This window comes from Lontra canadensis, unplaced genomic scaffold, assembly GCF_010015895.1.
Source record: "Lontra canadensis isolate GAN:19392208 unplaced genomic scaffold, GSC_riverotter_1.0 scaffold7, whole genome shotgun sequence".
Classification (NCBI taxonomy): domain Eukaryota; kingdom Metazoa; phylum Chordata; class Mammalia; order Carnivora; family Mustelidae; genus Lontra; species Lontra canadensis.
The window spans coordinates 36,319,698-36,340,877 of NW_022631001.1; the positions used below are offsets into that span (position 1 = coordinate 36,319,698).

The window sequence follows — 21,180 nt, forward strand, 5'->3', positions numbered from 1 at the left end:
AAGTTCATATATGAAGATAATCAGATTTACAATTTTAGGAAGAGGGGAGGAAAAAGGTGTATTTGTTATCAGCTAGATGTACTCACTGTATGCTCCATTATTTATATGCAAGGCCAGGTGACTGGAATTACCACTGTAGGAAGTAATGTAAGAAAAGTAAAATGGAATTGGGACATAAGAGCCTGGATGTTAGGTTAAAATAAGAGTCTGCAAACTTTCTGTAACTTGTGAGTTTGCAATAGGGTAAAACCTCAGAATTTTCACAACTTTTGACAAATCCTGTTAGGCTTTTTTTTTTTGTAGAGACAGACATGGTGATCCAAAAATTTACATAGAAATGCAAAAGTCTTAGAATGTGAATACAAGTGTTCTCACTTGCTCTCTAAATAAATACATAGATACTTTAAAAAAAATCCTAGACATGATACCAAAAGACAAAGTCATTAAGAAAATTGACAAATCTAATTATTAAATTTCAATTCATAAATATAATCAGTAAAATTTCTTGAGCTTCAAAATATAGCATTAAAAGAATGAAAAGACAAACCACAGATTGAACGGCAATGTTTGAAATCATAGAAAGGACTTGTATCCATAGTATATAAAGAATTCTTACAACTCAATAAGAATCCAACTAATAAACAGCAAAAGACTTGCACAGACATTTCTATGACGATACACAGATGGCTAATACACACAGGAAAAGGTGCTCAGTGTCTTTAGACAGTAAGTAAATGTAAGCTAAAACCAAAGTGATTTAAGATACACCACAAACCCACTAGAATGGCTATAACAAAAAATCAGACAATGACAAATGTGGATAAAGATAGGGATAAACTTGAACCTTCAGACTTTGCCAATATGAACATAAAATATTACAACCATTTTGGGAAACAGTAGTTTTCTAAAGTTAAATATAAACTTAACCATACAATCCAGCAACTTCATTCTTAGGAATCTACCCAAGAGAAATGAGAAAGTCTGTCTACACAAAAACTTATGTGTGGTGTTCATAGCAGCATTATCCATAATAGCCAAAAACTAAAAATAATCAATTGGTGAATAGATAAATGCAGTATATTCATACAATGGAGAACCCTTTGGCAATAAAAAGGAATAACATACTGATATGTACTACAACATAGATAAATCTCAAAAACAGTGAAAGTCGGGGGCACCTGGGTGGCTCAGTGGGTTAAAGCCTCTGCCTTTGGTTCTGGTCATGATCCCAAGGTCCTGGGATCAAGCCTTGTGCGGGCTCTCTGCTCAGCAGGGGGCCTGCTTCCTCCTCTCTCTCTGCCTGTTTCTCTGCCTGCTTGTGATCTCTGCCTGTCAAATAAATAAATAAAATCTTAAAAAAAAAAAAAACAGTGAAAGTCAGATGCCAAAGACTCCATATTGTATAATTTCATTTAGACGAAATGTCTAGAAAAGGCAAATTTCTAAAAGACACAAAGCTGATCTATGATTGTGGGGGCTAGGAGTGGGAGCAAGGATTGACTACAAATGGGCTCAAGGAAACTTACTAAAGTAAAGGTAATCTTCTAAAATGGAATGGGTAATCGTTGCACAATTCTATGAATACTAAATATTACTGCATACAACAAGTGAATTTTATGTAGTTTATATCTCAATAAAGCTGTAAAAAGAAAAAAAGACTTTAATGCTATTGGGTTGGATACCTCAGTTAATTCTTTGGATTCTATATTTTTTTTATTTTTTAATTTTTAAAAAATATTTTATTTATTTATTTGACAGACAGAGATCACAATTAGGCAGAGAGGCAGGCAGAGAGAGGTGGGGAAACAGGCTCCCAGCTGAGCAGAGAGCCCAGTGTGGGTCTAGATCCCAGGACCCTGGAATCATGACCAGACCAGAAAGCAGTGGCTTAACCAACTGAGCCACCCAGGTGCCCCTCCATTTTTTTTTATCACCCTGTTTTAGTTTGCTTTAAAAAAGACTTCTGAAACTCATATAATTTAATGGCAAAAAATATATAACCCAATTTAAAAATGGGCAAAGGACTTGAACAGACATTTTACAAAAGGAAACCTACTTGGGGCAGCTGGGTGGCACAGTCAGTTAAGCATATGACTCTTGGTTTTAGCTGAGGTTGTGATCTCAGGGTAGTGACGTTGAGCCCTGTGTGTGTTGGGCTCCACACTCAGCGCAGACTCTGCTTAAGATTCTCTCTTCCTCTCCTTTTGCCCCTCTCCCTGCTTGTACTCTCTCTTTCTCTCTAATAATTAAATAAATCTTAAAAAAAAAAAAAAGACGTACCTTAGTATGTACAGCTCACAGGTATAGGAAAAGGTGCTCATCATTAATAATCAGGGGAGTGAATGAAAATCCAAACCACAATGAGATGTCACCTCACACCTGTTAGAATAGCTATTATCAAAAAGGCAAGAGGTAACAAGTGTTGGTGAGGATGTGGAGAAAGGGGAACACTTGCACATTGTTCGTGGGAATGTAAATTGGTACAGCTACTGTGGAAAACAGTATGAAGGTATCTAAAAAAATAAAAAATAGAACTACCATATGATCAAGCAACCCCCACTGCTAGGTACATATTCAAAACAAATGAAGTCAGGATCTTGAAGAGATATCTGCACTCACATGTTATGTGCAGCATTTTCAAAATAGCCAAGATAGGGAAACAACCTAAATATCTATCAACAGACAATAGATTAAGAAAATATTGTATATTACATATACATAGACACATGATGGAATATTACACAGCCTTTAAAAAGAAGGCCTACCATTATGACAACATGGACATATCTGTATGTCTATTATATCTATATGATGATATATATCTATATGTTTATAGATATAGATACATAGACAGAAATATCTATATAAGGAATTCCATATATATGGGATTGTGGCAGAGATTTCTAGCTTGTCACCAAAAACCGGTGATTTCCTAGTATAGAGTTATCACTGAAAAGGATCAACCTAGCCAAAAACTACATTTTCCAACTGCCCTGTTCCATCCCACTTTACAATATTAAGTATAGTTATATGACAATGTTATAGTCAATGGGATGTGAAGAGATGTCACCTTTCCAATCCTGGCTGGTAAAAACTTCCCACATGACATTCCTACCTTTTTCACTTCTAGCTAACTAGAGACAACCCCAGCATTAACCGTAGTAGAAATAGAGGCCCTAGCTACTCTGTTGACCTATTAACCTGCCTAGTAATATAACATTCCAGTGATGTTACATGAATAAGAAATAGAAGTCCAAGATGGTAAAGCAGTAGGAGGGAGACTTTAATTTTATCTGGTCCCAGGAATTCAGCTAGATAGCTATCAAATCATTCTGAACACCTGCATACTCAACTGGAGATCAAAGAAAAGAATAGCTGTAACTCTACGAATAGAAAAGTGACCACTTTCTGGAAGGTAGGATGTGCAGAGAAGTGAATTGAGCTGATAGTTGGGAAGATAGATGGCATAGGGAGGGAGCTTCCATCAGCCAGCTTCTGGCATGTGATAGGGCAATGGAGCACAAAATTAGAACTTTTAGAAGTCTGCATAGTGAGGGACGTTGCTCAGGCTGCTAAGCAGGGATGGAACCCCAGCTGGGACAATGTGGTTTCAGGACCCTCAGGGTCACATGAAGACTGAGGGTGCCTGAGTGCAACAGAGCTCCCAGGTGAGAAAGGAGAGTCAACCACAAAGAATGAGTGTGGGCTTTGAGCTCGGGGTTGCCATAAACCATGTTCCCCTCAAAGAGCAGGGGTCCAACAAGCAGCAGATTCAGGGAGACTCCATTTGCCTCCCCAGGAGGAACAATGTAGGATCACACCACAGGAGACTGCTGGGTTTGGAGACTCCAAACAGGGCCATGTGCCAGAGATAGAAATGGTCTGTCATAGGCCAGGTGCACACAGAGTGCAGGTGGAGACCAGGAAGATGGGAGGGATTGACTGTTTTTCTCTGCAGGTGCACTGAAGAGTGGGGTGCCAAGCTTTCCATTCTGGGTCCAGAGATTGGGAGGCTGCCATTTTCATTCTCATCCTCTAATCTGTATAGAAAGCCTTCAGGGAACAAAAGGCACACAGAGCAAACCTGAGCAGATGACTTAGCCTGGACCCTGGCAAGGGTGGTACAATTCTACCTCAGGCAAAGATACTCGAGAATCAATGCAACAGGCCCCTCCCCCAGAAGATCAGCAAGAACATCCAGCCAAGACCACATTTACGGATCAATGAGAACTGCAAAACTCCAGTGCTAGGGGAATACAGCACATAGAGTTCTTGTTTTTTCACCCATGATTCTGTAGTCTTTCAACTTTAATTTTTGTTTTAATTTTTTTCTTTCCTTTTTCAACCAATTTCTTATTTTATCAACTCCTTTTTAAAATCTTTTTTAATTTTCATTTTTACAGTTACATTCTATCCCTTCATTGTACTTAATCTTATTTTTTTATATATATAAGATTTTCTTTCTTTACAATTTTGAGATGTAATTTCTTCTAATGAACTGACCAAAGTACACTCAGGAGACAGTATATTTCTCTGTTCTGTTCACCCGTCTGTTTATATCCCTTCCTTTTTTGTTGTTGTTGGTTTTTCTTCTCTTTTGTTTTCTCTCATCTTTTAATTTCCATTTTTACAGTTACGTTCTATCCTTTCATTGTATGTAATTTTATTTTCGTACACATGTAAATTTTTCTTTCTTTACAATTTTAGGATCTAGTTTTCTAAAAAAACAGACCAAAATACACATGAAATCCAGTGTATCGCTCTACTCTGCTCACCTGTCTGATTATATTCTCTTTCTCTCTTTTTTCTCCCAGTTTTACATCTCTTCAAATTTGTATAGTGTATATTTCTCTGGGGTCATTATGCCATTTGTTCTCTTGTTCATCTATTTTTCTCTGGACAGAATGACAAGACCAAAAAAAAAAAAAAAAAAAGTCTCACCTCAAAAAAAAAAAAAAAAAAAAAAAGAACAAGAGGCAGTACTGACTGCCAGGGACCTAATCAGTAAAGACATAAATAAGATGTCAGAACCAGAGTTCAGAATAATTATTATAAAGATACTAGCTGGGTTTGAAATAGCATAGAAGACACAAGAGAATTCCTTTCTGAACAAATAAAAAAAACTAAAATCTAACCAAGTTGAAATCAAAAAGGCTATTAATGAGATGCCATTAAAAATGGAGGCTCTAACTGCTAGGATAAAGAAGATAGAAGAGAGAATTAGTGATATAGAACACCAAATGATGGAGAATAAAGAAGCTGAGAAAAAGAGAGATAAACAACTACTGGATCACAAGGGGAGAATTCAAGAGATAAGTGATATCCTAAATTGAAACAATAGTAGAATAATTGAGATCCCAGAAGCAGAGGAAGGTGAGGGGGGCAGAAGGTATATTGGAGCAAATTATAGTGGAGAATTTCCCTAATCCAGGGAAGGAAAGAGGCATCAAAATCCAGGAGCCATAGAGAAGCCCCCCACAAGATCAATAAAAATAAGTCAACATCCTGGCATCTAATAGTAAAATTTACAAACCTCAGAGACAAAAAGAAAATCATGAAAGCAGCTTGGAACAAGAGGTCTGTAAACTATAAGGGTAGAAACATTAGATTGGCAGCCGACCTATCCACAGAGACCTGGCAGGTCAGAAAGGACTGCCATGATATATTCAGGGTGTTAAATGAAAAAAGTATGCAACCAAGAATACTTTATCCAGGTAGAACGTCATTCAAAATAGAAGGAGTGATAAAAAGCTTCCAGAACAAGCAGAAACTGAAAGAATTTGTGATAACCAAACCAGCCCTACAAGAAATATTAAAAGGAACCCATAAGCAAAGAGAGAGTCCAAAAAATAACATAGACCAGAAAGGAACAGAGACAACATACAGTAGCAATCACTTTACAGGTATTACAATGGTACCAAATTCCTATCTTTCAACAGTTATTCTGAATGTAAATGAGCTAAATGTCCCAATCAAAAGACACAGGATATCAGATTGGATAAAAAAAACAAGATCCATTGATATGCTGTCTGCAAGAAACTCCTTTTAGAGCCAAAGACAGATTTAAAGTGAGGGGGTAGAAAATTATTTATCATGCTAATGGACATCAAAAGAAAGCTGGGTGGAAAACCTTATACCATACTTATAATTAAAATTAGATTTTATTTTTATTTTTTTTTAAGATTTTATTTATTTGACAGAGAGAGAGAGAGATCACAAGTTGTCAGAGCAGCAGGCAAAGAGAGAGGGGGAAGCAGGCCCCCAGCTGAGCAGAGAGCCCAACGCGGGGCTCGATCCCAGGACCTGAGATCATGACCTGAGCCGAAAGCAGAGGCTTAACCCACTGAGCCACCCAGGCACCCCAGACAAATTAAATTTTAAACCAAATACTGTAATAATAGATAAGGAAGGACACTATATCATAAAGGGTCTATCCATCAAGATTAACAATTATAAATATATATGTCCCTAACTTATGAGCAGCCAATTATATAAGCCAATTAATAACAAAATCAAAGAAACACATTGATAATAATACAATAATAGTAGAGGACTTTAGCACTCCCTTCATTGGAATGTACAGATCATCTAAGCAGAAGATCAACAAGGAAATAAAGGTTTTGAATGCCACACTAGACCAGATGGAATTCACAAATATACTCAGAACATCATCCTAAAACAACAAAATGCATATTCTTCTCAAGTGCACATGCAACATTCTCCAGACTAGATCACATACTGGGTCACATATCAGGTCTCAACTGGTACCAAAAGATTGAGATCATTCCCTGCATATTTTCAGACCACAATGCTTTGAAACTGGAGCTCAATTGCAGGAGGAAATTTGGGAAGAACTCAAATACATGTAGGATAAAGAGCATTCTACTAAAGAATGAATGGGTCAACCAGGAATTTAAAGAAGAATTTTAAAAATTCGTGGAAACAAATGAAAATGAAAACACAACTGTTCAAAATCTTCGGGATGCGGCAAAGGTGGTCCTAAGAGGGAAGTTTATAGCAATACAAGCCTTTCTCAAGAAACAAGAAAAGTCTCAAATACACAACCTAAACTTACACCTAAAGAAATTGGAGAAAGAACAGCAAATAAAGCCTAAACCCAGCAGGAGAAGAGAAATAAAGATCAGAGCAGAAATTAATGAAATAGAAACCAAAAGAACAATAGAACAGATCAACGAATTCTTTGAAAGAATTAATAAGATTGATAAGCCCCTGGCCCAACTTATCAAAAAGAAAAGAGAAAGTACCCAAATAAAGAAAATCATGAATGAAAGAGGAGAGATCACAACCAATACTGAAGAAATATAAACAATTATAGGAACATATTATGAGCAACTGTACGCCAACAAATTAGACAATCTGGAAGAAATAGATGCATTCCTAAAGATGTATAAACACCAAAGCTGAACCAGGAAGAAATATAAAACCTGAGCAGACTCATAACCAGTAAATAAATTGAAGCAGTAATCAAAAATCTCCCAACAAACAAGAGCCCTGGGACAGTGGCTTCCCAGGGGAATTCTACCAAACATTTAAAGAATAATTAATACCTATTCTTCTGAAGCTGTTTCAAAAAATTGAAAAGAAAACTTCCAAACTCTTTATATAAGGTCAACATTACCTTGATCCCAAAACAATACAAAGACACCACCAAAAAGGAGAATTACAGACCACTATCCCTAATGAACATGGATGCAAAAATTCTCACCAAAATACTAGCCAACAGGATCCAACAATACATTAAAAGGATTACTCACCACAACCAAGTGGGATTTATTCCTGGGCTGCAAGGTGGTTCAACATTCACAAATCAATCAATGTGATACACTATATAAATAAAAGAAAGGACAAGAACTAAATGATCCTCTCCATAGATGCTGAAAAAGCATTTGACAGAGTATAGCATCCTTTCTTGATTAAAACTCTTCAAGATATATGTATAGAGGGAACATACATCAATATCATAAAAACTATCTATGGAAAGTCCACAGTGAATATCATTCTCAATGGGAAAAGACAGAGACTTTTTCCCCTAAGGTAAGAAACATGGCAGGGATGTCCACTCACTGCTGTTGTTCAACATAGTTCTAGAAGTCCTAGCCTCAGCAATCAGACAAAAAGAAATAAAAGGCATCCAAATCAGCAAAGAAGAAGTCAAATTCTCACTCTTTGCAGATGACATGATACTCTATGTGGAAAACCCAAAAGACTCCACCCCAAAATTGCCAGAACTCATACAAGAAATGAGTGGCAGGATATAAAATCAATGCACAGAAATCAGTTGTATTTCTATAAACCAAAAATGAGACAGAAGAAAGAGAAATTAAGGAGTTGATTCCATTTACGATTTCACCCAAAACTACAAGATATCTAGGAATAAACCTAACCAAAGAGGCAAAGGATCTGTACTCAGAAAACTATAGAATGCTTATGAAAGAAATTGAGGAAGATACAAAGAAAAGGAAAAATGTTCCATGCTCATGGATTGAAAGAATAAATAATATTTAAATGTCTATGCTACCTAGAGCAACCTACACATTCATTTCAATCTCTATCAAAATACCATCAACTTATTTCACAGAGCTGGAGCAAATAATCCTAAAATAATCCTAAAATCCTAAAATAATCCTAAAAAAATCCTGAAACCAGAAAAGACCCAAAAATCCAAAGGAATGTTGAAAAATAAGACCAAAACTGGTGACATTACAATTCCAGACTTTGAGCTCTTTTACAAAGCTGTAATCATCAAGGCAGTACGGTACTGGCACAAAACCAGACACATAGATCAATGCACCAGAACAGAGAACCCAGAAATGAATCCTCAACTCTATGGTCAACTAATCTTCAACAAAGCAGGAAAGAACATCCAATGGAAAAAAGACAGTCTCTTCAACAAATGGTGTTGGGAAAATTGGACAGCCACATTCAGAAGAATGAAACTGGACCATTTCCTTATACCACACACAAAAATAGACTCAAATGGATGAAGGACTTCAATGTGAGACAGGAATCCCATCAAAATCCTTGAGGAGAACACAGGCAGCAACTTCTTTGACCTTGGCCACAGCAACTTCTTGCTGGACACATCTGCAAAGATAAGGGAAACAAAAGCAAAATTGAACTATGTGCAAAATGAAACTATGTGCAAAAATGTACTACTGTGCAAAAAAGCTTTTGCACAGTAAACAGTTGACAAAACCAAAAGACAACTGACAGAATGGGAGAAAATATTTGCAAATGTTTTATCAGATGAAGGGATGATACCCAAAATCTATAAAGAACTTATCAAACTCAACACCCAAAGAACAAATAATCCAATCAAGAAATAGGCAGAAACGTGTACAGAATTGCTGCAAGGAAGACACCCAAATGGCCAACAGACACATGAACAAATGCTCAACATCACTTGGCATCAGGGAAATATAAATCAAAACCACAACGAGATACCCCCTCATGCTAGTCAGAATGGCTAAAATTAACAAATCAGGAAACAACAGATGTTGGCAAGGATGCAGAGAAAGGGGAAACCTCCCACGCTGTTGGTAGGAAATTTGGTGCATTCACTCTGGAAAATACTATGGAGATTCCTTAAAAAGTTGAAAATAGAGCTACCCTACAACCCAGCAATTGCACTACTGTGTATTTACCCCAAAGACACAAATGTAGTGATCCGAAGGGGCACCCATACCCCAATGTTCATAGCAGCAACATCCACAATAGCCAAACTATGGAAAGAGCCCAGATGTCCATCAAAAGATTAATGGATAAAGAAGATGTGGTATATATGTATACACACACACGCACACACACACACATCCATTGTATATATACAATGGAATATTACATAGCCATCAAAAAAAGAAATCTTGCCATTTGCAATGATGTGGATGGAATTAAAGGGTATTAGGCTAAGCAAAGTAAGTCAATCAGAGAAAGAGAATTATCATATGATCTCTCTGATATGAGGAATTTGACGGGCAGAGCAAAATATTTTTATGAGAAGTCTAAAATCCAGTTAAGAAGTTGCAGTACCTCAGAGAAGCACAAAACTAAGAACAGTCACATTGAAATGGGAGCCATGAAAAACTCAGAAAAGAATCAACATGTTCCATCATCATGCCCCATGTTCCAAGATGCCTGTTTGACATTCTGCAAACAACACTTCTACTTCACCTGCTTCAAGCATTTGGAGAAGGAGGATCAGGACAACCTTTCCACTTGTCCCCAATGTCTTGACATCTCTTGGATCCAGAGAATCCAGACTAACATGGCCCTGAGGAAATGGGTGACTGAAATCAAAGTGATGATGTCTTTGATAAGCAGGTAGTGCTGGATGTGAGATTCTCTGTGAATATGATTCTGTCTAGCCACAACAAATGACTTGCTCATTTTCTCATAATGACATGCAGAGCATGGGAGGTGAGTAGATCCAGATGAGACCACCAGAGAGTGCCAAAACACTCATCTCTATTTTTTTGTGTCCTGGGGTCCTCCTGCTTCACCTCTGGCTGCCACTATAGGGCATAGAAGTTGGAGAAACACTGGAATGGGCTGTGGATGTTTGCTGTGGTTCTGGGTTGTGAGCCTCAAGCAGCTACATGAAGTCACTGTCAACACAGACACTGCGAACATTCTCCACATGAACCCAAACTTGCAGAGGTGGGGATTTTCCTGGACTGCAACCTGAAAGACATTTCATTTTTCAATGCCACTTGTGGTTTCCAGGTACACACCTTCATAAATATATCTTCCCCAGAACCTCTTCATTTTTCTGTCCTGGGATCCTAAGAGACTGTGAGAATGTACAACCCATGAAGATCTGTGCCAGGGAAGCTATAGATGTTGCAATCTGGCCATAGTCCTCTCAAGGAGATGTGATCTTTGTCCAAAAAGAAGAGCATATAGAATGAAACTGATAAATCATACACTCTTGAACTCTTCTAATAGTACCAGGAGTTCACATGGTTGAGGAAACTATCCAATTGGTTTTACCAAAAAGGAAACTTTAGGATAAGAATTGCAAAATTAGGGACACCTGGGTGGCTCAGTTGGTTGGACGACTGCCTTCAGCTCAGGTCATGATCCCGGAATCCCGGGATCGAGTCCCACATCGGGCTCCCAGCTCCATGGGGAGTCTGCTTCTCCCTCTGACCTTCTCCTCGCTCATGCTCTCTCTCACTGTCTCGCTCTCAAATAAATAAATAAAATCTTTAAAAAAAAAAGAATTGCAAAATTAATCATTGATTTTAGAACCTGACTATTCTAAATATTGGGCTTTGCTTGGGATGAAGTTGAACTAGACCCAACAGGCCCAGTCTATGGGCAGGTTTTTTCTTCCTTCAGCATGTCCTTGGAGGGGCCACCTCCATGAACGGCTGCTTCAAAATGGAACCAAGATCTTGTTTCTGTCAAGTTCTGTGTAGTCTGTGTTGGATACTCACAGGTCCAATCCCTGAAGGCTTGGGAAGAAAGGTTTCCTGTGTATAGGCCACGTGGGGAGGAGAATGACAGTGCTAGAGACATTCAAAGGGACACATTATCCAAGGATTAAATTAATCAATGGGAGAAAGTCGTGGAAGAGTTACTTGTGCGCCCCTATCTGATACTGACCTTTCAGGGACTAAAAATTGATTCAAAGAGCAGAGTAAAGCAATTTTTCACTCCCTAAAAGTGATAAACAAACCTGTATTTGCATGGGAACTTAAGATATGATCTTTAAAATTATCTACAAAGCTATGGGGAAATAAAAAATCATTTGATAGGGATGCCTGGGTGGCTCCGTCAGTTAAGCATCTGCCTTCAGTTCGGGTCCTGGTCCCAGGGTCCTGGCATCAAGTCTGGCACCGGGCTCCCTGCTCAGTGGGGAGCCTGCTTCTCCCTCTCCCTCTGCTCCTCCACCTACTTGTGCTCTCTCTCTCAAATAAAATAAAATCATTTAAAAAATTGTTTAAAGATGTTATTTGGAGCACTGTCCATATTTAAAAATAATAAAGTTCCTACATAACATGTTGTCATACAAAAAATTAGACTCCAGAACAATAAATACTTAAAAGTGAAAGGTAAAACTCTAAAGCAGATATAAGAGATAACTTTGTGACGTAGGATTGGGGAAAGACTTCTTCAGTAACACTGCAAAACACAAGCACTAGATGAAAAATTGACGTATTTGTGTGCATCAAAATTAAGCATGGAGTTAGTAAATACATGATACACTGGGAGAAAATATCTGTGACATTGAAAAGCAACAAGGAATTTGTATTAGAATCTGCAAGGAACTCAACATTAATAGGGTCAGAAAACAAATTAAAAATTAGCAAAAATATTAAAAATATAAGTTCACAGGCAGGGAGGCCCAAGTGGCCAAAATACAGAGAAAAGTTCAATCTCAGTACTAATCAGAGGTAGGCAAATTAAAACAGTAAGTTATCATTTACCATCAATGTGACAAACCTTTTTATAAATGTATATACTTCCAATTGCAGGTGGAAATAGGCAGAAATGCCTTGTTCTTCTAGTGGGAATAGAAACTGCACATGTGATTCACAAGCAGTCTTGAAAAGCTTGTTTATGTATCAGGATTCCACCCCTGGGTAAATATCCCACGGAAATTCTCACACAGTTCCATCAGGGGACAAAAACCAAGAAGAGTCATTGAGGGGGTGCCTGGTACCTCAGTTGGTAAAGCAACTGACTCTTGATCTCAGCTCAGGTCTTGATCACAGGGTTGTGATTTCGAGCCCTACCTTGGGCTCCATGCTGGGCATGGAGCCTACTTTAAAAAAAAAAAAAAAAAGGAATATTCATTGAGGATTGACACTACCAAGGGACTGGAGGCACTGTCCACACCACCTTTTAGTGCTTGTTTTTGTATTAGTAGGCTGGAAAACTAAAAACTACATTACCCAGACCCCTCTGCAGCTGAGGTTCCAGAAGAGGTTTAGATTCAGCCGATCATATGCACTCCTGTGAGATTGGGCAGGCTTAAGTAAGGTGATTCTGTTACCTCTCCCTCTCTGCTGGCAAGCAACGTTGTGGAGGGGTTAGATTTTGTTCTGCTAGTGCTAGCAGATCCCAGCAGCAAGGCACACAAGATATCAAGAAATGAAGTGTTTGACATCTGTTTTTAGTGGGGTTGGTCATAGCAGGTACAGCTTGTTTCTGGAATAGCAGTAGAAGCAGCTGCCTCCTGATCAGGGCAGTCTCAGGATAGTATCATTCAACTACTGACATTAGAAGAGAACAATTCTCTTGATAACTTTGTGAGTTTTTCCTCCAAGTTTAACGAAGAGTCTATTTTCATCAGCCTTCTCAATAATTTTGTTACGAATCCCTTCCTATTTATTTTTTTTAAAGATTTTATTTATTTATTTGGCAGACAGAGATCACAAATAGGCAGAGAGGCAGGCAGAGAGAAGGGGAAGCAGGCTCCCTGCTGAGCAGAGAGCCCAATATGAGGCTCGATCTCAGGACCCTGAGATCATGACCTGAGCCGAAGGCAGAGGCTTCACACACTGAGCCATCCAGGTGCCCCAAATCCCTTCCGATTTAAACTGTAGATTTTGTTCTTTGCTTTTAAACCAAAGCCTTGTTGATTCCACCAGGATACCCAACATTTGTTAATATTCTTCTACATTTTGCAAAATTTGCTTACCATTTTAGTCACATCTCAATTATTCCCTACATCAGTAAGATCTGTTCCCTTCTCTGTGTATCATTGTTTTGCATTTCACATGTAATATTGTAAGTACTTGCTTAGATCTCTGCCTTCCTCATTCAAACATGAATTCTTTGAGGCCAGGATGGGATCTTAGTCCTCAGTGACACAAGGCATATTTTATTTTTCTGAACACTTTTTAAAGTATATTTATTTATTTTTATTAGTAATCTGTATACCCAATGTTGTGCTCAAACTCATAACCCCGAGATCAAGTCATGTGTTCTACTGACTGAGCCAGCCATGGGCCCATACAAGGCACATTTTCATTGCAAATGGAGACATTGAATTGGACAGCACAGAATATAGAACATTCCCATCATCACAGAAAATTCTGTTGGACAGCATTGATCTAAACAGAACAGCGCTCTGTGTTATACACTTCTGGAGTATCTTGTACTTTTCTTTCATAGTGCTTATCAAAGCTAATAATGAATTAGGGTCTGTCTTTCCTACTAAATTGTAGGCCCCATTAAGATAGGAATTGTGTCCATTTTGCTTACTGGTGTATGTCCAGTGTCTAATTCAGTACATGACAAATAATGGACACTAAATTGACATTTGCCAAATAACAAGTGAATGAAATTATATTCTAATAAACGCAAAAATTCTGTTCTTTGCAATTTGGGATCTAGACTAGTGTATAGACAAATGCTTTTTCAAGTTTCAGAAGACTTTCTGCCTTTCCTTGTTGAGCATTTCTTCTCCTGAAATGAAGAGGACAATAGTATCCAGGTAGTGGGGATCTGGGAACCTAGTACTTTGGTAATATTAAAAGGATGATGTTCAAATATGGGAGTGAGACACATGATTGAAAAAACATCTTGCATTATTCTTCCTAACCAAGATCAATTTAAACATTTTGGTATTACTCATAACGCCAGAGAGAGAGAGAGAGAGAGAAATACTCAGCTTCATTTATTTAAAATTATGATCATTAAATTTTTATTTTGCATCATAAGATGGGAGAGAGGTTAAAAAGTGCAATTTTATTCTTTTATAAATTATGCAAAAACATACTTTAAAAAGAATAAACAATAGAAATAGAATAATTAAAAAAGCTTTTAAATGAATTAAAGTAGAATCAAAATAATCAATTAAATTTTAGCCATCATGGCTAGCAATGGATTAGATGTAAATTTTGATGTTTATTAAGCTTAAGAGCTTGAAAATGTTAGCAGCATGTAATATTGTTGCCCTATGCTGTTTACAGCAGTGCTGTGGTATATCCGTAGTTACTGGGATTTAGCTTTAGTTAATACATCCACATCAGCTTTGTCTGCTTCTCCAAGACTTTTTTGATGGTTCTCAACCAGGACGTTGTCTTCCTTTTTCCGGGGTCTCTGGGACCCAGTATCTCTGTGCACTATTGGAGCTCCAAGGGCAACAAAGTTGTGCACATCCTGCAGCTTCTTCCGCAGCCATTCCACCCTTTCCATGGAGCTCAGGTGTTTGCCCAGGTTATGCATGAACTGTATCTCACTCACAGATCTCTTCCTGGAGGGAACAGAAACAGGGAGGACCACACCATTAGCTCTCCCCTTCCTGATCATAAAGCCAACCTCAGAAATCCAATTCCCATGCCCTCACCATGCAGAAGAGATTACAATACTTACTTAACAAGTTTCCCATCCGATTTTGCAAGAAAACAAATTGCAAACATGACAATCATGACTTTAACCATGTCTTTTGTAGACATCATCTTCACTAAAAGGAAAAGGGAAATGGAAGTATTTAAAAATATTTTTAACGTCAAACTGTACAATTAAATTTATAGTTAGTTATCATTACAACCATACAACTGTGCAGAGTGTTACAACAACTAATTGAATTGGTTTTCACGAAAGACTTTTTAGAATCGGCCTCTTTTATTTTACAGATACATTAGTATATATTATATATACACATAATTTGACTTAGAAATTAGATGAGTTTTACTTTCTTAAGTATCTTTTTGAGAGTTTTGTGCAAGTTTTAATATATGAATTTTAAGCCACATGAGGAATGAAGTCTTCCTTTTTAGAATTTCCTCGTACATTTTATGTTGGTTATGATTAAGTGCTTATAATTTACTTGAAAATGCTCTTGCTCTCTCTCTTTTTAAAGACTTTATTTATTAATTTGATAGAGAGTACAAGTGGGGGCAGGGGCAGAGGGAGAGCGAGAAGCAAACTCCCCCCTGGGCAGGGAGCCCAACCAGGGCTTGGTCCCAGGACCTTGGAAGCTAAATGCAGGTGCTTAACGGACTGAGCCGACCAGGCACCCTGAAAAACGGCTAATTCTCTTGACCAGATACATTGCTAACATTGTTTATTTACTTAGCAAATTTCTTTTTTCATAAGTCAACTTCATTTCAGGCACTGCAATAATAACCATAAATACCAACTTAATAGGCTCTGATTTTGAGATTTTTAATGAATTAATGTATACTTCTGTCATTAAAAAGGTGTGGGTGTATTTTAAAATCATCTAATTAATTACTTGTTTACGGATTTAGAACCTTGGCTCCATATGGAATGCTGTCTATCTTTTTCAGCTTTTTTTTTTTAGATTTTATTTATTTATTTATCAGAGAGAGAGAGAGAGCACAAGCAGAGGAGTGGCAGAGGGAGAGGAAGAAGCACGCTCCCCACCGAGCAGGGAGTCCCATGCGGGACTGGATTCCAGGACCCTGGGATCCTGACCTGAGCTGAAGGCAGCTGCTTAACCAACTGAGGCACTCTAGCATCCCTCTTTTTCAGCTCATTTTATTAGCAATCTTGTTAGAGTTTAATTGTTAGCACTTTCCTCTTTTGCTCATAAAGCTTTTCATCTCTAAATAGAATAGTCTTACCTTAATCTGCATTTCAGTAATTGCAAAGCCTATTATTACAGAAGTGCTTTTTCTTAACGCTTGTTAAGAAAATGTTCTCCATGTTAACATACACAGGATGGCTGTGTACTTGTATTTTAAAGGGAAGTCGCATAAGAAACATTATAATCTACTACATTTATTTTCATTCTGCAATATAAAGCTCCTGATGGAGCAACAAATGAAGATTCTTCAGTGGCTTATGCTAGGAAGAGGCACTGTAGCTAGAGGATAGGAGCATTCGTATCTAGCCCTACTTTGTCACATTCACCTAGTGACTTAAGACATCTCTCCTTGCCTTCCTTGTTCTTAACAGAGGGAAGAGCTTCGTATAAGAATGCCATGAAAAAGCAAAGGAACAGTTATAAAACACCCTTAAAATTCATGTATAGTCTTTCAGAATAGCAAATTTGGAAAGATTTTATGTAAAGACATTATCTACCAGTAAAACTGAATTTCTCCAACTACAATGCACAGATTTGAGATTTCTATGAGTCATAAAACAGTCTAGATAAGGATATTCTGCAGGTAAAATGAATTTTAACACAACAATGCATTTATATTGGTTATTTAAATCAGAATTACTCACTCCTCACTAGGCTATTTTATTTCAAAATTTCAGTGAGATATCATTAGAGCATATCATGCCAAATTTTAATTATTTTTTGTGTAATTTCAGATGAATTTAGAAAAAGCAAGGCATCTTGAAAGACTTGAATGACTTAAGAGCATTTTAGCAGAATACATTTATTTTGTAATGTGGCATTACACATTAAAAGAATTCAAACTGTCCCTTAATAATTTCCCTTGGACAAAGAGCATTTTTATAGAAAATAGTACATATTATATAAGTGCTCAGTTATGAAAAAAATCTCAAAAAAATCTCAAATGAAATTGAAAAGAGAAACTAAAGATTACTCACCACACTATGTCTTGTGACAAGATCTTTCAGGTGTATTGACAGCTGATGCTTTCTTGAAGTTGTCAGCTTGTGAAAGCTGATGAATTGGACTGTAGACCCTCAGGTGTGACTTTTATATATAGGTCTTCCACTCACCAAGAGAAGCTTTTTTTCTTGTCACAGATGATGTCACTGCCAATTCTCTGGATTGTAACTATAGGTTCAAAGTCACACACACACACCTCCATTGGGCGGTGCTCTTAAATATTAAATAATTGGATATTACAAAGAAAACAACATGGGCCTGAAAAAAGGGTTTATGCAAAGATTTCTAACAAATATTGAATTATAATTCTGACTGGATTAATGAATTTGCATTCTAAGAAAGACTGATTTCAAAGATTTATAGTAAAGTTATTGTTTGAAAGTAAAATCTGGAAATAAGTGTATTGGTTATAACCACACTATTGTTATAATTATTGTGAGGATTATAAAGAATTGCATTATGTTATTCTTAGTTTATAAGCCATTTTCAAGCAATCCATATTATTTCTGGTCATCTTTCAAAATAAAAATAGACATAGTGATTTTCTTAAAGGAAGTGTTAAAAAATTTTTTTAGAAAATGCTTGGTATGTAATTAATTTTAAAGCTTTAAACATGAAATTACTTTAAAATTCATTTAACTTAAATTTCACTTATGCATTTTAATTTGCAAGGAAAACACTTGCTAAGCACTATCTGCCAGACTTCATATATATCATCCCATGAAGTCTTCATAGCCATCCTTTAAAGTAAATACTGTTATTAACCCAACTTTCACATGAGGAAACTAAGGATTGGAAAGTGGAGAAGATGGAATTCAACAAAGGTCTTTATGACTTTAGAGCCATTTTGATTCTTGCTATCTCAGTTTCCCCCTAGAAATGTAGCTCTTCTTTGCATTCTAGTCTTTAATTAGCCTAGCCTTTTGCAGCCTCTTTGCCCAGGGTTTGGGACTTGACTCTCAGGTTTCCCTGTTGTTGATTATGGACCTGCTCCAAAATCTAATGGAGGCATAGTAATGCCACCTGTCTGACTTCAAATATTGCTACAGCCGGGTCCCCAACTATCAGTTCAAAACCCCTTGAATGCCCTTGGTGTATCCAGGGTTCACTTAGGCGGCTTGCTTTCCGACTAATGTCCCAGCATTAGATATGTTTTCTTAGCTCTGGTCCTATCCAGGCTGCAGGTTACTCCCTTTCCTGTTAACCATTGCCAAGGTTTGACTCTACATCAGGCACAAGCCTGTCCAAGTTGGTACAGTAACTGTACGGAGTCTAGAATGAGCAATATGTATTAATCCTCTTCGCTGGACAAACCTCACCTGGAATGTATGTCCAGACTCCATTTTAGAAGTGCTACAGGCAAACTGCAACGTGACTAGAGGATATGAACCAGGTTGCTGAAAAGTCAGAAGACCTGAAATATGAGAAGCAGTTGAATGAAACTGGAAAAGTCTGGAAAAGACTTGGGGTGACCATAGATAGCTGCTTTTAATTTTTGATGGCGCGATCACAAGGAAGGAATATTCACTGTGGTTTAAGGAAGGAAGGACTGAATTCAATGGTTAAAGATTACAAGAAGGCAGATTTGAGGTGAACTTGGACATTTTAATTTTAAAATAAGGAATCAAGGGGCACCTAGGTGGCTCAGTAGGTTAAGCATCTTAACCCCTGATCTCAGCTCAGGTCTTGATGTCAGGGTCATGAGTTCAAGCCCTGCATTGAACTCCACGCTGGCTATGCAGCCTACTTGAAAAAAAAAAAAAAAGGGAACCAAATACCTTCTTAAGTAGTGAGTTCCCCCACACCGCAATTGTTCAAGTAGAAGCTACATGAGCATTTGTCAGTATATACATAGCAGAGGGATGAATAGGCAACCAAGAGATCCCTTTTGACTGTAAGAAATCCATGATTTTGGTCTTTTTGAAGATCTCTTCTGATGCCAAGTCTACATGTGATGTTTGTGTACCACTTTTTGGTTATGTACTGTTGAGAGGAGGGAGACTTGAAAATGCAAATGATTTTATAACCCCATCTTCATTGTTATTAGAATGCCACGTTTAATATTTTAATTTGTAAATTTTTCCCACTTCTTTGGGTAAGTTTGACATAATAGACAGCCTTCCAGGAGTAATGCAATTAGTACTTTTACTGTGTTCCTCCTACTGCAAGTAAATAAGAATAAATTTGTCTATTAAAGACAACCACAGTATTGAACTCGTTTTTCAGACACATAAAGCAAACAACTAAAAAAAATAATAAAGCAAACAATTTAAACAGTGTTCACTCGTTGACAAAATGCATTGCGTATCTACTATCAGCTAAAAACTACGTTAAGCACTAGATGATTGAGACATGATCTCTGCTCTCAAGTTTAACACATGATTACAATATGGTGCGATAGGTATTATAATAGAGGCATGAATAAGGGCTTATACAAGCATAGATGAGGAAGTCACTGAATTTCCAGAGTTGTTGGAAGCTAATTTACAGAAGCTGAAATGTTCCCCAGGGTGACTGAGTTTTCCACCAGAGGTGAAAAAGAACAGAGGGAACAGCACGCACAGAGGCACGGAGACAACAAAGACTGAATATTCGCTAGTAGAAGAAGAGGGGGATTGAGGGAAACCCGACAGAAGGTCCTTAGGTATAAGCTGCGGAAGGCATTTGTGTTTGTGATGACGAGTTTTATCTTGTAGTCCTTTCTAAATTCATGCCTGTTCATATTTCTGTGTCTCTCGGATTTTTTAAAGGACTTTCTGACCTTCCCACCAAGAAGAGATACCGCAGCCAAGACTTGACACATTGTTTATCTGAACCATCAGGGTCTGGGACTGCAGTCATTAGATGGAAGGACATTATTTAAGAAATAAGAGGGCTAGGGGCTATGTGGGCCCAGGAGGCTGATGTCACATTGACAGAAAAGCTGAGCACAGCTCTTTGCTTTGAAAAGCTCAGCCCTTTCTTAGTGCTCTCTTCTCTCTGAAACCAGGATCAGACCACCTACTATATTCTTCACATTTGGGAAAGATAAAAGGACCGTGTGTTTCCTCTTACATTATGGGAGGTTTAATTTAATTTTATATTTTTAAAAATATTTTATTTTTTTTAAAAGATTTTATTTTTATTTATTTGACAGAGAGTGAGAGAGAACACAAGTAGGCAGAGAGGCAAGTAGGGGGCGGGGAAAGCAGACTCCCTACTGAGCAGAGAACCTGATCTGGGGCTCGATCCCTGGACCCTGAGATCATGACCTGAGAGAAGACAGAGAGACTTAACCCAACTCAGCCACCCAGGAGCCCCGGGAGGTTTAATTTTAGAGTGATACTTTTTACTTCTGTTTGTGCAATAGGAATTAGTATGGCTTTGGGGACTCGGCATCAATAAGAAATTTCCAAGGCCAGGAAATCCAGCTATAGTTCTCCTGATCCTAGGTGTCTATAGATGGTGTCTATACAGTTGACTTACTCTTTTGCTTTAAATTCCTGCAGGGATGTTGAACTACTGAGCTCTTTTTTAAAATTGTTTTACTATAGAAGTGGACATACAGTGTTATATTAGTTTCAGGTGCCCTAAATAGTGATTTGACAGGTCTATTCATTATGCCATGTTAACCATGATAAGTATAGTCACTATCTGTCACCATACACCAT

The 21,180-nt window shown here is 37.6% G+C and overlaps 1 protein-coding gene across 2 annotated transcripts; it reads right to left on the reverse strand.

The window, feature by feature from the left end:
• Positions 1-14,967: 14,967 nt before the first annotated feature.
• PTH (parathyroid hormone) lies at positions 14,968-17,732 on the reverse strand. Of its 2 annotated transcripts, XM_032853700.1 has the most exons (3): positions 17,650-17,732; positions 15,349-15,447; positions 14,968-15,229 (listed from the first exon to the last, which is right to left on the reverse strand). In XM_032853700.1, the coding sequence occupies exons 1-3, from the start codon at positions 17,730-17,732 to the stop codon at positions 14,968-14,970; spliced, it is 444 nt and encodes a 147-aa protein (XP_032709591.1). The 2 variants fall into 2 exon arrangements, with proteins under 2 accessions (XP_032709591.1, XP_032709592.1); XM_032853701.1 differs by lacking the exon at positions 17,650-17,732 and having other exon boundaries at positions 15,349-15,483.
• Between the last annotated feature and the right edge of the window lie 3,448 nt (positions 17,733-21,180).

Coding starts and splice junctions, on each gene's coding strand:
- PTH (XM_032853700.1), bottom strand. CDS start 17,732: ATGGAGGTGTGTGTGTGTGACTTTGAACCTATAGTTACAATCCAGAGA. Junction 15,448..17,649: donor ATCTGTGACAAGAAAAAAAG/CTTCTCTTGGTG, acceptor CATTTCCCTTTT/CCTTTTAGTGAAGATGATGT. Junction 15,230..15,348: donor TCGGATGGGAAACTTGTTAA/GTAAGTATTGTA, acceptor TGTTCCCTCCAG/GAAGAGATCTGTGAGTGAGA.